Source organism: Hibiscus syriacus, unplaced genomic scaffold (assembly GCF_006381635.1).
Source record: "Hibiscus syriacus cultivar Baekdansim isolate YM2019G1 unplaced genomic scaffold, ASM638163v2 tig00110890_pilon, whole genome shotgun sequence".
NCBI lineage: Eukaryota > Viridiplantae > Streptophyta > Magnoliopsida > Malvales > Malvaceae > Hibiscus > Hibiscus syriacus.
This window is the reverse complement of record NW_024062900.1, coordinates 16,005,405-16,020,862: the sequence shown is the minus strand read 5'-3', so window position 1 is coordinate 16,020,862 and position 15,458 is coordinate 16,005,405. Positions and strand designations below refer to the sequence as shown.

Sequence of the window (15,458 nt, the reverse complement as noted above, 5' to 3'; positions counted from 1 at the left end):
CGTAACTAAGACAACAGGCAAATTAATTGGTACCGAAAGGGCGGTTCAAGGGTGCTAATCCTTCCTTGACCGTAATCGACTCCCGAACCCGACACATTTCCGGTATAACGCAGATCAGGTAAGATGGTGTCCGACCTACCTAAATTTATTTTAAAATGGTCGATGACGATTCTAACCCGTTTAATCCAAATTGAAGCTCAATTTTAAATCCACCCGAAAAACGGTTGCGACAGTAGACATATTGAAGGGTTAAATAAATTAAGGAATATTATCCTTGAATTGTAGTGTGACTTGGGTTACATACACATAAAGCAGCGGAATAGCAGCACCATGTCTGTTGGAGTAAACTCTAGTCATTTTCTTCCACGCCACCAACCCATTTCTCCAACTTTTGTCTCCTCTTCTTCTTCATCCATTATTGTTTACAATAAGATCCCAGACAGAGTCGGTCAGCGTCTTCAGCTTCTCTCACTATTCCGATCTGGTCAGTTCTTAGATCCCTTGATTCCTATCAATTTTCCTTCTTTTTATTGTTTGCTAGAGCTTGGTTGATGCTTTTTAATTTCCTTTATTCAGCTTTAAGTTTATAGTAGCACCCAAAATTCTGAGCTTTTTTATGGGTTCCATCTTGGGTTTTAGCATATTACTTTTTTGTTTCATTTTCTTGTTTGATTTAGTGTGGGTTTTTTCTATTTATTCCATGAATTATACCTGAAGCTGCAGATTTGATGACATTTTAAGAAATAAAAACAATTTTATTGTGGGTATGTTGGAAATCCGTGATTTTTTCTGAAAGTCACGAGCATGAAGTACTTTTAATAGTTTTTAGCTTATTTGATTTTGGGATTATCAAGTCGTCATTTAACTTAACAAAAAATGCCTTATAATATACGATTTTAACCAATTTTTTTTGGATTTGTCAAAATGACCAACTAAATCGTGATGCGATCGATAATTCGCAACGCGATCTCCGGTATCGCAAATCAGTTTCCAGATTCGCAACGCGAACTTCGACTATCGCATTGCGATTTACATATTCGCATTGCGATAGTCCAAGTTCGCATTGCGATAGTCGACTATCGCATTGCGATTTACAAATTCGCAATACCGTCGTTGCGATTTATTCCAAGTTCGTTGCGATAGTCCAAAATCGCAATGACGGTATTGCATTTGTTTCTTAAGAATTTTCTCTAAAAAGATAGTATTCGCGCGGACGTGTCGAAGACACGTATTACCACGACCCGACCCGAGACGGACGGCGGCGGCGCGCGAGAGTCCCCCTTGTTCTCTATCACTCAACAAGGAAGTGAGAAAGCCAAGCCTTAAATACCATTCCCAATAGTGTTTCCAGTACTATGTGGGATTGAGCATTACCAACACTTGTTCATAATACTATGTAGGATTGAGCCTTAAATAGTGATATTATTTTTGAATGTTTTGCTTAAAATTGCAATAATCGCGATTGATTGTAGATTGACTTTTAATTATGACATATTTAATCGTATAATACTAATGCAATTGGTTGCTGATTCAGTTGTTTTAAGGTGCATGATTGTTAATTGTTTCCTGAATAATCACATTGTATTGGAAACAAGTGTTGGTAATGCTCAATCCCACATAGTATTGGAAACACTATTGGGAATGGTATTTAAGGCTTAGCTTTCCCACTTCCTTGTTGAGTGATAGAGAACAAGGGGGACTCTCGCGCGCCGCCGCCGTCCGTCTCGTCTCGTCTCGGGTCGTGGTCGTGGTGCAACGAATTTGGAATAAATCGCAACGCGTACTTCGACTATCGCAATGCGAATATGTAAATCGCAATGCGATAGTCGATTATCGCAATGCGAACTTGGACCATCGCATTGCGATTTACATATTCGCATTGCGATAGTCGAAGTTCGCATTGCGATAGTCCAAGTTCGCATTACGATAGTCAACTATCGCATTGCGATTTACATATTCACATTGCGATAGTCCAAGTTCGCATTGCGATAGTCCAAGTTCGCAATGCGATAGTCGAAGTTCGCGTTGCGAATCTGGAAACTGATTTGCGATACCGGAGATCGCGTTACGAATTATCGATCGCATTGCGATTTAGTTGGTCATTTTGGCAAATCCAAAAAACAATTGGTTAAAATCGTATATTATAAGGTATTTTTTGTCACTGAGGTTATTTTCTCTTTAACTTATTAGAAGATGGGATCTCTAGTTTTTAACTATTTTGGCTCTCTGTTTAGCTGTCTTTTTATGATATTCATAATAATAGTAAAATTTTAGAAGTTGGAAGTTCTTGTTGACGAAGTATATACAAACATAGATATAAGGTGGCAATAGGACGCCTCAAAGAGATTTGACGTTGTGTTTTCAAAGTTGGTTATTTGTAAGACATTAATTAAGATTCAATCATTCGACTGGGAGCCCCTAATATAGTGGTATTGGTGGTCACCAATCCATTGTTAACTCTTGTTTTCATGGTGCATTACATGGGTTTTCGCTGTACACCGTACATCATTGTCGAGCTGCTTCTGCTTTAAACTTGCCTGATTTTTTGCTTATTGTTCCTGAATGTATCTATTTGTTGACATGATTATACATTGACTATATGCAGTTTTGAAATCCTTCATATTAGTTCTTCTTGTCTTGATAACATGGGTGTTTGCCTTAAGCCATACATCACTGTTGTGTTAGTTTTGCTTTTTGCTCATGTTTTCTCTGTTGTACCTGAATGATTTGATCTGCTGACATAATTGTTCTGTTGATGAACACAGTTCTGAAATCCTTGTTCCGATTGAACTTTTTAAAGCATTCGAATTTCTTTTATGCTCTTTGCTCGCCATATATTCAAGTTATAACTTATCTTAATGGTTGCAGATATGGATCCCAGTGCTGGCCCAAGCTTGTTCCCTTTGCACCGCTGCAAAACTATTCACTTGGTATTAAATTTATTTTTCCTTTTTATTTGCTCTGTCCAATGCAGATTTGAAGCTGCTATATATTTGGTTTTAAGGATATTCGAGATTCCCTTCTTTCTTGGCTTTTGCTCGCAAAACAAGGCATTGTGGTCTTATAAAACAATACATCCAGGTGAGGCATGCTCAGGGGATCCACAATGTAGATGGGGATAAGAACTATAAAGCATACATGTCACCAGAATATTTTGATGCACAAATTACTCCTCTCGGTTGGAAACAGGTAAGTAGCAGTCATTGTGTTATCATACATGACTTTGGGCACGTTTTGAATATATTTTTATTCAAGTCATGACCTTATTGATAATCCAAAGCATACTCATGAGAAGAATTTTATACGAAGCCTTGTAATTTTGCAGGTGGATAATTTGCGCAAACATGTCCATGAAAGTGGCCTTACTAAGAGGATTGATTTAGTGATTGCATCCCCTTTGCTAAGGTAATGGTGCCAGTATTTCATACTCTTTTCAAGAATCTTTCCTTGATTAATTCTTCTTATGCCGTCTTTTGAATTTAGTAATCCAATGGGCATGAAGTTGAACCTATATGAATCGTGCAGGTTTCTTATTTGCTAAATTCTTCAATCTATATTAGCTAAAGAGCGGGAAGCCTAGGAATCTAATCTAGATACCGAACTTTCTCTTCTTTGAGCCAAAGTTTTTTTCACTTTGCACAATTTTTTATGTTATGAGCATTATATCATGTTGCCTAACGACTTTATAACTTTTTTATCAACCCATTTATAATTGGTAGTTGATACCCAATAGTTTCACAGAACATTTCCTTATAAGATAATTGCTTCTTCTACCTAATCATCTTTAACTGTTTGAAGGCAACTTTCATTAAGTGAAACAGAGTGCGAAAGGAGTAATGCTAATGACATCATTGAGTTTCATTTTAAGATCTAGAACTAATCTGTGTGATTGGGGCACAAAACTTGGTTCCTTATTCTGTTATAAATCTTTTCAACCGAGGACATTCTTAGAGTTATTACTATCAGTACTTGTGACTAATTTATTCATTTAATCTTAAGTCATTTGATCTTCAATGAAGCTGTTTCCTTTTGTTCTGGAAAAGATGTTAGTCTGCTATAAATTGTTTCAACCAAAGTTATTTTTCAGAATTTGAATTGGTGATGCTTAGTTTGGTAAAGCTCCATATTAATTTAGTGAAGATATTTTATGCGTAGAATCATAGTTTGGCATTTTTTTAAGTTTAAATTTGGTTTATAAAACACATGATTAAATAATCAGGCATGCATTAATTGACTATGGCCATGGTATGTTATAGGACATTGCAAACAGCTGTTGGGGTTTTTGGTGGTGAAGGTTATACAGATAGGATGGATGTTGTGCCACTTATGGTGGAAAATGCAGGAAATAGTGGGCGTGCTGCAATTTCAAGTCTAAACTGCCCGCCAATCATTGCAGTAGAACTTTGTCGAGAACATTTGGTTAGTCTCATTTCACATTTTTGCAGTAATGGTTCCCTCTTAATGTATTGTTTTTGGATACCATATTTGGTTAATGGAAATAGTGGGAGGGGTGTTATAAATTGTATGATACTACTAATATATGAAAAAGCATAGAAAAATTTAGCTTACCTATGTTGTATAGACACAGACATACCCTATATTCGACACTAATTATGTGTGCAGATAACCGAGGCAAAGGTGAGCATCTATCAATGAATTGTTCTTATCAGCTTTTCAGGGTCTTGGTTCTCATCCTGTACTAGGTGTTTGACTGCCCAAGTTTAGATTTGTGATATGTATTGCTGGTAGTCTGTTTCAGGGTTCATTTTTATATTCTAACTTTGCTTTTTGAGATACCTATGTAGCTTGATGGTTATGATGGGGGGTTTTTAACGAGGCCCGTTTCTTATAAAAAAAAAACTTTATGCTTTGACCCTTTTAAAATTAGTTTCTTTGCTTCAATATATTGAGCCTTAATCTCTTATATTATTTTTTTTCTTTGCAGGGAGTCCACCCTTGCGATAAGAGAAGAAATATCAGTGACTATCAGTTTCTTTTTCCTGCAGTTGATTTCTCACTGGCAAGTGATTTGATGTCTCTAAGATGCCCCTGAAACGGGGTATTGTTTCAAGTTTTGATATCCAAACCAAATGTGGTTAGATGCTTGGTTATTTTCAAAGGTGTACGTTGAATGTCTTTTGAACTGCTGTTCAGATAGAAAGTGATGATGACACGTGGTGGAAGGCTGACATTAGGGAGACAAAAGAGGAGCTCGCAGCCAGGGGGTTGAAGTTCCTGAACTGGTGCATAGTGCATACCTTATTTTTTCTTTACTATACCCCTCCTTTATAGATTGTTGTTAATGAGTGTAAGAAGACCCTAATTAGATAGCATAATCAGAATCGACTGTATTTCGGAAGGCAAGGGTAACTTAAACCAATCAATATGACTGTTCTATTGTATCATGATTTCTTGCAACTGAAGTTTCTGATATTGCTTTTTCAAGTACTGTCGTTGGAAATCTTTCTGATTGATCCCAGCATCTGTTTTATTTGATTTACTCTTTTGTGAAATTTGTAACTTTTAACAAAGTTCTTTGAATTTCTTATATCTTTTCATGTCTTTTGAGGAGACAAGCGGAAAGGTACATTGATCATGTTAATGTTTCATTTGATGTTACATACAAATCATACAAATCATTGTCAGGTTTCTTTATATTCGCTTCACAGGTTGTGGACACGGAAAGAGAAGGAGATGGCTATTATTACCCATAGTGGGTTCTTGTTTCATACATTAAGTACATTTGGAAATGATTGTCACCCATTGGTGAAGAAAGAAATCTGCAAACAGTAAGTATGCTTAAGAGCTTTTCACTTTAGCTGGCCAATCCTGTGAATCTAAGGGTTTTTTTTCTTTTCCGCAACGACCACTACGTTGATAGTTTCTGTTCAACTCGATGCAGTTCTTCTGCATCTAATCTTTTTGGTTGCCATATAATGCAACTTTTCCTTTAATACACTTCACAATTGTTGCATAGGCTTGGAAAGATTAAGAAAGGTTTATACTTATGGCTGCATTGTTGTCGTACTTATTACCTGCTTCTTATGCCTCTCCTTTCATTGTACGGAAACTAGCTTTTGACCAAAAGAAACATCTTGGATCTAGTCACGTTTGATGCATGAATTCCCACATCATAAACCAGTTTTTATACTTCTATTTGCTTTACTAGTTTTGGTTTTACTCGAAAGTATTGCAAGGCAGTAAAAATTTCTTGATCTGAAGGTATCTTCTAACAAGAGTAGAGTGCTGTTCTAGCAGAAAAGAAGGTGCATAATAATTTTTAGTGAGTAAAAAGGAAAATTATAGCCAAGCATGGTTAACTTTTGTCTAAATTTACTGGAAAACGCATCCTTCAAATGATGATAAAAAAGAGCCTTAAATATGAATCCCAACGACTAGAATTAAGTGAAGGTGTTACGTTTCTGCAAAAGAAATAACTCTTCTCCCTTGTACTCGCAGCTTTGCAAATTGTGAGCTTCGTTCCATGGTCATTGTTGACAGAAGGTAAGCTGATGTAAAACGCAAACATTTTGCTATTTCAGCATGTATTAAACTCTTATGACTGCTCAATTTTGGCTTGTTCATGCTCTTATTGGTTCTTTTTTCTCCAGTATGATAGGATTTGAACATTCAACAACTAATTATCCTGGAAAGATTCCATCAGGATTGGATCTCCCAAGTGACGTTGTCGATGAGAAGGCTGAAGAAAGGACCTGATACATTTCTGTCTGAACATTATGTTTCATGCTTGTGATTTAGCAATGCCATTGTCAGAAACTCATAATTAGGTATGGCTTATGTTACTATATTATTTAAATATTCTCTTCCTGTGGTGATTTTGGCATGTGGACGAGGAAATTCAACATCCTACTTGAGATACAATGGATTGTAAGAAATTTGTTAAGAACCTGTTGTCAGAATTCCTATGGTTTGCAAAGACGGGAGGTTACAGGGCCCTCTAATCTCAACCATCTTTATGTTATACTCTAAAATTTTGATATGGACATTCTTATCAGTTCTACCTTTATCTTTTATCGGATAACTATTCGTTATCTAGTTTCATAATCATAGGAGAGTACAAGGATCATTAAAACCGAAGTCGATTACACTAGGTAGTTTTTGGGAAAGTAATAGAATCAGATAGAACATCCGTTTTATCAAAGTATGGCTCATCAGTATGATAACAGATAGCTTATTAAACCGTGTATTAAGGATCATTGCTTTAGGATAAATAATCATATACTAGATTCTTGAAGAACCAAGGGGCTTGCTGTAAAATGTAGTTCGTGCATCTTGGAGCTGTAAACAGCTTCTATTTGATATTTAAAATGTCATAGAAGGATGCAGGTTTCTTCCTGGATTTAGCACAAAGTTCCTGCAATCATAGATGATTGTTTTTTATGAGTGATGCGTCACTTCATACAGTCATACAGAGTTGAGGATATATTGCTTGAAAGAAATATAAAATTCGATTGTACCTCGATTGCAGAAGCCAAACGTAAAATTGTAGCTTCACCCCATGGACGGCCGATTAGTTGCAGGCCTACTGGAAGGCCTTGTTTGTCATAACCAACCTGAAACCGGCATGATGAGAATTCATAGCAGAATGTTGAAGCACCCCTAGTTGATTGTTTATATTGAATATTTACATGTTAGTGAGGAAAGAATTGCAAGATCACTTACAGGAACAGTAATAGCTGGAAGACCGAGTAGATTACCAGCAAGAATGAACCGCATGAGATAACCTGAAACAGAGTGAAGTGCATCAGAAAATGGTGAATCTAGAATATGCAAGAGAAACGTACAACTTAGTATATTGAAGTAGACAAACCTGTAACCTGCATATCTGTCTCTCCATCTTTCAAAGCACTAGGTGGTATTTTTGGTGCTGTCATGCTGTGGTGCAAAAAAAAAAAAAGCATAACCATCTAGTCAAAGAAACAGAGCTTGGATTCCTCCAGCATGGACAAAGAATTGTATCCGACAAATTTTCAGTTTCCCATCGTTTCTACTGACTCAGTAATATTTAAACTCTTGAAAGAAAATACTTGAATCAATTCATTAACAGAAGTTGTTCAAATGGTAATGTTAAACATACATACCCAGTTGTTGGGGTCACTATGACATCAGCCTTCTTGAAGATCTCCATGTGATGATGCATTAGCCTTCGTCTGAAAGGCCAAAACAAGTCGGGCCAAGCGGAAATTGGAACCAGATTTCAAATATCCCAAATATCTTTAATATATTTTTTTGCTAATAAAGCGAAAGCTATCCCCGGTTTAAATATCAGGAAAAAAATGTTTTTCTCTACCTTAAACGATGAAAATTGTTAGTTTACTAACAATTAATTCAAGTCAGGTATCAACGTCTAAAGCGATGACATGACATTGTCACATGCCCAAAAATAATAATGTGATATATATTATCTAAAGTGATGATGACACATATTATCTAAAGCGTCTTGAAGATCTCCATGTGATGATGCATTAGCCTTCGTCTGAAAGGCCAAAACAAGTCGGGCCAAGCGGAAATTGGAACCAGATTTCAAATATCCCAAATATCTTTAATATATTTTTTTGCTAATAAAGCGAAAGCTATCCCCGGTTTAAATATCAGGAAAAAATGTTTTCTCTACCTTAAACGATGAAAATTGTTAGTTTACTAACAATTAATTCAAGTCAGGTATCAACGTCTAAAGCGATGACATGACATTGTCACATGCCCAAAAATAATAATGTGATATATATTATCTAAAGTGATGATGTGACACATATTATCTAAAGCGGTGACGTGACACATATCAATCTATCAAAGTGATGAAGGACTACTATCATTACTTTCAACACGTGATGTGTTACGTCATCACTCTATCCTAAAATGTATTGGTTGTTAGTTAATTAACAATTTTCATTCAATCGGGGATCATTTTATCCTAAAATACTTAAAAAAATAATATGGGTCAAAGTGACTATTTTGTTAAACATTAGGGGTGAATTTCAACATTATGCCATACTTATATCACAAGATAAAGCAGCGGGCTTCAAATCATACCATTGCCATTTAGCCTTACCTAAGACATTGGGCAGCTACATAGTCTGATGCAGTGAATGACCGGAAAAGTGCCATACTAGTACGAGTATCATACGTTAATTTCACACCTTTCCTACATATTTCAGAAAGGAAATGAGATCATTATCTGTCAAACATCAAAAATACTTTCATAGAACACAAAGCTCAACTAAGTTGGTTCATGCAGCCATCCTTCCATTAAAGTTTGGAATTCGAATCCCAATATTTGCAACTCTTTTTCTTTATCCTCGTTTTAGCTAGTTAGATATGATAAAAGCAAAGAACCATACCCATCTTCACAATCCGCATTTAACGAGCACAGTGTTTCTGATCCAATGGCAACAATATGAGCAGTGCGCATCTCATTTAGTTCTGGTATTACTATCTCTATTGTCTTCAAACATAACAGTCATCAGTTTCTTATAACATAAATATGTTAATGTTAAAGTTGAAGAAACTGGGAATTGGCTGCAAGAATAACAACCGAGACCAACTTACTTCACATCCATGGTTTTTCGACAAAAGGTTTAGAACATCTTCACAAGCATCCGAGATATCAGTTGAATGTACATCATTAAACCACTGCAGAAGAAAACTGTATATTGAGAAATATTTCTTAAACAAAAATTAGAATATTAATTTAAAAACAAACTATGTGTTTTCAAGAGAACAAGGGGAACTACCTCACTATACTTCCCCAGTCGCAGTGATCCCAAAGTGGTGGCATTCTCAAGTGATGTCAAATCTGGAAAACAAGGGGGAGGCTACAAAAATACCGTGCAATAATGATTAAATAATGTAGATGCAAACAACATAAAGTGCAGTTCAGTCATTCGTTGCTCAAACTTGGATGAAATCGGGTACATGAATGTGTCCGACATGGATATATTCAATTTGTTTCTATTTTTTATGTTTTGAAGAGTTTTTTTTAGAGGGTTAAACCCTTATATATGTCTGGATATGCGGCAAAACGTGTACTTTAGGAAAGATGAAAAGTAGAAAAGTAAATGAGTGAAGCTACTTGAGCTTGAATATGATAACTAAAGCTTGACCGAGCTCGAAATGAAGCTTCGAGTTCAAATCGAGCCAGCTCAAGCCTGGCATTGGATTGACACAATTGCACCCTTACGTACAAGAGTGATTAGCTTAATTCAACAAGATACTTGAAAAGACGTATATGGTTCTGTAACATGAATTTAAGGAACAGCATTCAGCACAGGTAAGTATTTCAAAAGTTTGGACAAATATTAACAAGGTTCTCGAGGTTACCGGTCTCAAACAGATTCTGTCCGCTGGAGAAGAACCCAAAATTGCTGCATACCTGAAAAGCCTCTGTAGAGTTAGCAAAATTAAAAAAACACAACTTTACCAATATTTATTAACTATGTTACTCGGTAAAGTGTGATTTCGTGTATATGTTTGACTTGAAATGTTTAATTTTCTTTCAAACTTTTTCATGTATTTGAAGGGTCTTTGGAAGATCATACATCCGTGACTATGTCTATATATGTGTCAAAATAGGTGGTGAACATGAATTCTTCAAGAAAAATGAAGAATTAGAGTGGCATAGCTTTTCACCATCACCAGAAAGTTCAACCTCTCAGTTCACCAAAAATGCAAAATATGAATGGTCTTAACTGCTTAGAAATTACATCAAATTGTTACTACAGTTACTGTAATTCAAAAGTGCCAGAGTTTTACACTAGTATGACATCCTCCACTGTTGAGGCTATTGGTCCAATGATTTCCACAGTCCCAGAATCACATAATGACCTGTGGAGATGAAGTATTGAAAAAAAAGAAAAAAGAAAAAAATGGGCTCTTCAGAAAACATAAACCAGTTATCTGTTATGCAGCCTATAGAACAAGAGCTTACCCTTCCATGCTTGTCCGTCCGTAAGTCGTTTTCAAGCCCACAACACCGCAAAGAGATGAAGGAATACGGACAGAACCTGCCCTTTTTAACAGGTAAGCATCTACCACCAGTATATGTAAAAGAAATAAACAAGATTCCAATTAAGGTGATAAATTTTTACAACCTCCACCATCTGTTCCAAGGGCAGCAGAACATAGTCCAGAAGCTACGATTGCTGCTGGACCGGAGGAGGATCCACCTGTATATCTTTCCATTGCATGAGGATTTCTGGTTGTTCTGTACCTCAATATTTTATAAGTTAATTAAGATCAATTCCGTAAATTGGTATGGTTTGCCGTATCTAAATATGCATATTTTTATATCTGCTGGATGATAAATATACCCATAGATTGGATTATTTCCAGTTGTGCCCATGCCTAACTCATGCATGTTGGCCTTCCCAATAAGAATCACACCGCAGCTCCGCGCTCTCGAGACACAAACTGCATCCTTTTTAACGGAGCGAACCTCGTGCATCCATGACGTTGCACCTATCAGCAAAAACAAAAATTTCAATCTATCTTCTTTGCAACTACAAAGAAAATTTCCAGGAAGATTACTTAAAATAAGTGGTGAGCTTATTTACCCTTAGATGGATGAGGATAGCAGTCTATATCATCCTTGATTGCCATGAAAATCCCATCCAAGATTGACAATGGATTTCCTGCATGATTCACACCAACAGCTCTTTTTCAGTTGTTCTAATCTATAGAAGAACTTTATGCTAACCATAATATGTGATTTAAGAGTATTAAACAACATCATGAACAAATAACGTAATGGTATACCTTCCTCGAACCTTTTTGTCGAAGCTGCAGCTTGCTTCCTTATGTCCTCGGTATCGAATGAAATCAATAACGGTGTTGGGGGCTTATGATAGTTGCACTCTTCAATTACTGAGATGATCTTTTCTGCAACCTATAAACCAAAAGTGGAAATTTTCTTTGTAAATTTAGAGTGAAAGCAACTCTAGCGTTTAATGTCGACTTACCATGGAAGGTGTCACAATTTTATGTCGATAAGCATGAGCATAGTCACGAATCTTCCAATACTGGAACGATGGAAGCAAATCCGCGCTCCAGCAACTAGGTGGATCATAATGAGGAAGACACTTTAAGGCCGATCCAACTCGATCCTCAGGTCTTCCTTCTTCATCTGCGGTGACAACGGAAGGTTCTGCGTCTGGTTTGATATGCACAAATGATCAGTTAGTCTTCTGAAGTACAACAAATTACTGATACGTTTCTTGCTCAGTTCACATTTCTTGTTCTCAAACTCACTAAAATAACCAAAAACAAATATATTACCAAAATAAACATGCCAATTGCCATCTTGGAGCATCCAATTTCAAAACTTGTTAACAAAAAATTGACCAATTATGACATGATAAAATACTAAAATGCAAAAACTACAGAAAAACTAAACCTTGAGGAGGGAATTCAGGTTTAAACATGGGTGCTTCTGGTATCACGGTGTTCTGCAACATCTGCAAAATACCAACAAAAAAAGATGAAAATCGCCATTGAATTCTCTTGAGAATACCCATAATTCAAACCGATAAGCATAAAAAACAAACAGAAAGAGGGCAAAGAAAATGGACCTGGACCATTTTGTTCTGCTTTTTCAAGAAAGACATGATGGAAGAACCTATGACCGGAGCTTCAGCCATCGTCACAAACAGCTTCAGCATAAAACCCGTTAAATGAGGAGCTGCAAAGCACCCAAATCTAAAAATGATCAAATTGTAAGCCAAAGGGATCAAATATATCAAATATCCATGAAGAAAAAGATCATTCGAACGTATATACAAATCGTGAAAGCTGATACCTTTGATCACTTCAGGCTCGTACTTGACAGTCGACAAGTCCAGTTTCTCGACCGGCACCATAACCTTCTTCTTCCCCATCTCTGTTAATGAAGCTTTGACTTAGCAATGAGGGCGGTGAATTGTATATAAGCTATTTTGGGTGAGTTTTGAACAAGTCTTTATTGGCATTGACTAGCAAGCTGATGATGATCTGGGTGTGTCTACCAAGCGAGAAATATTGTATGAACCGTCGTTTTTTTACATATTATATGTATTAATTAAATGACAACCATATTTTTTTAGCAATTCATTCATTATTGGCTTAGTGTAAGAATCCTGTCGAATTCGTTGAAAAAAATTCGTCTGCCGCCATAATTTTTCTTTAAGTTTTTCCAGAATAAAATTCTTTGATTTTTTAAAAGTTTCCTAAAATTCCAAAAACAAAAAAACTTAAAATTCATATGCCTTAAAACTTATCTACCACCGTCAAGTTTACCGCCGGCGTTTTTATTAAAAAAAAACCTCAAAAATTCATTTATTAGAAAAATAATCATCAAACCGCATTAACTGAAAAAATACCGTCAACTTGTCCACATAGGGTCACGTTGCTTCTTACAGAACGCATATAAAAATCTCGCGTTTTATGGGATACGCGACCAATTCAATGTGAAAATACTTTTTAGAAAATATAATTTAATATTAGGTTAAACGATCTCACATTGTACAAAGCGTGAGGTCCACGAGAAATTAAATTTATTGTGGGTAGCATTTAACAAACATCGCGTTCTACATAACACAAAGTATATGTATTTCCAATTCACATAGCAAGTGTTTTTAGGCATGTTCGAGGGTAATTTTCGGGTAGTTTATATAAAAAAATTGTAATTTAAAAGATTAGAGGCGTAGTATTGGAATTTATCTTTCATTTGAGACCAATATCGACACATACGAGATATTGTAAGCAAGTTAAAAATCGCGTTGAAAAAGGTTTAAAAGCTTGTTTTGTGCACGAAGAAAAAGCTAAAATGGTTTGATAGGCATATTCGAGGGAGGGTTTTTTGGTAGTTAATCTAATTTTTTTTTGTAACTTATAAGATTAGAGACGTAGTATTATAACTTATCTTTCAATTGAGGGTATTATCGACACATACAAGGTATTATCGACACATACAAGATATTTTAAGCGATGTAAAATAGCGTTCAAAATGGTTCCAAAGTTTGATTTCTACGTGAAGAAGAAGCTAAAATGACTTAATAGGCATGTTCAAGGAGTATTTTCAAGAAAATAATCTAATTTTTTTTAATTTATAAGATTAGAGGCGTAATATTAGTACTTATGTTTTAATTGAGGCTAGTATCGACACATACGAGACATTCTAAGTGGTGTAAAAATCGCATTGAAAAATGGTTCGAAACCAAAAGAAATTTAAAACTAACGAATATATTTTGCTAATTACAAAAGTTGTACATACATAGTTTCGGAGAGTGCATAGTTTCGACTCTCCTGTTCTTTCTCTATGTTCGACCAAATCCTCTTCACATAATTAAAATAACATAACATAAAATATAATACCATAAATTAAAATATCATAAAATACAATTACATAATTATGATACATAAGTTGTAAATGAAGCAATATTTTACGCTATGTTGATCATAGTTTTGATGGAACAAGAAGTTTTTCGAATCTTCCATGTACGAGGAAAACCCTAGGTTCTCGAGTGGAGGTGTGTCATTTTTCAAATTAGTATCACATCACAAGTGAGAAGAAGAAGAGGATGTATTTTTAGAAACGAGAAGAAGAAGGTTCATGAGATAAGTGGGTTTGATGGAACAAGAAGTTTCTTGAATTCCATATACAAGGGAAGCCATGGTGTTGAACCTATTTTGATATAACAAATTAAAGGAAAAATGTTTTTGGACTAAATTGAATTTATTCAAAGCTTTCAAAAATAATTCAAAGTCCATGAAACATGAATTTGAACACAAAAATGATTTTCTAGAAAAGAAGTATCGATATTGTTCTTACAATATCAATACAACAAGAACAATATCGATACCCAAGGTAACGGAAGTATCGATACTCTCATGGCATCATCAATACTGCCTATTGATGTTAAATGTGTTCATATTCAAGTAGGTATTTTTCGTACCGATACTCAAAGGAGTATCGATACTACTTTGTATATTAATATTGATATCATAAACCCTAGTATCAATAATCCCAACCCAATGGTAAAAAAACAACTAGTTTTTATTAGTATAGTATCGATACTCCAAGCTCAAGTACTGATACTCCCAGGTTTGGGCAGTTTTATTTTCCAACTTTTAAATCCCCAACGACTCCAAAACATCTCCAACGGCTAGAAACGACTAGAAACCCATTCCAACATATAAAAACAAGTTGATGACACTTGAAGAAGTTTACATAATACCTATCTAAACATTGATCATCAAGAGAAAAGATTTCATTCTTTATTCTTTGTTTTCTCTTGTAATTTGAGAGGTTTCTTGTTTACTTTCTTTGTATCTTTTTGTAAAAAGGGTTTGGTTATAGTTTAGTCATCGAGAACTAGAGAGTTGTAAAAGGTTACTCTTGAGCCTAGAAAAAGAAAGAACAAATTAGTGAATTTGTTAGAAATCCTTAGTGTAAAGCTAAGGTAGTA

General features: G+C 35.4%; 2 protein-coding genes across 6 annotated transcripts; one reads left to right on the top strand and one right to left on the bottom strand.

The window, feature by feature from the left end:
* Nucleotides 1–296: 296 nt before the first annotated feature.
* On the top strand, nt 297–7,062 carry LOC120144860 (phosphoglycerate mutase-like protein 1). Of its 5 annotated transcripts, none has more exons than XM_039158820.1 (10): nt 297–484; nt 2,869–2,930; nt 3,082–3,189; nt 3,326–3,405; nt 4,257–4,419; nt 4,946–5,020; nt 5,155–5,243; nt 5,670–5,789; nt 6,460–6,504; nt 6,612–7,062. In XM_039158820.1, exons 1-10 carry the CDS (start codon nt 331–333, stop codon nt 6,715–6,717), a joined length of 1,002 nt encoding a protein of 333 aa, XP_039014751.1. In that variant the 5' UTR covers nt 297–330; the 3' UTR covers nt 6,718–7,062. The 5 variants fall into 5 exon arrangements, with proteins under 5 accessions (XP_039014751.1, XP_039014749.1, XP_039014752.1 ...); XM_039158818.1 differs by having other exon boundaries at nt 297–496; XM_039158821.1 differs by having other exon boundaries at nt 297–496; nt 5,670–5,793; nt 6,612–6,706.
* Nucleotides 7,063–7,312: 250 nt separating this feature from the next.
* Nucleotides 7,313–12,890, bottom strand: LOC120144859 (fatty acid amide hydrolase-like). Its single transcript, XM_039158817.1, has 20 exons — nt 12,812–12,890; nt 12,585–12,694; nt 12,410–12,470; nt 11,976–12,166; nt 11,773–11,902; nt 11,571–11,648; nt 11,328–11,475; nt 11,109–11,221; nt 10,946–11,021; nt 10,771–10,842; nt 10,339–10,390; nt 9,753–9,833; nt 9,568–9,651; nt 9,360–9,463; nt 9,071–9,163; nt 8,103–8,171; nt 7,832–7,896; nt 7,684–7,745; nt 7,479–7,574; nt 7,313–7,375 (listed from the first exon to the last, which is right to left on the bottom strand). The coding sequence occupies exons 1-20, from the start codon at nt 12,888–12,890 to the stop codon at nt 7,313–7,315; spliced, it is 1,827 nt and encodes a 608-aa protein (XP_039014748.1).
* Between the last annotated feature and the right edge of the window lie 2,568 nt (nt 12,891–15,458).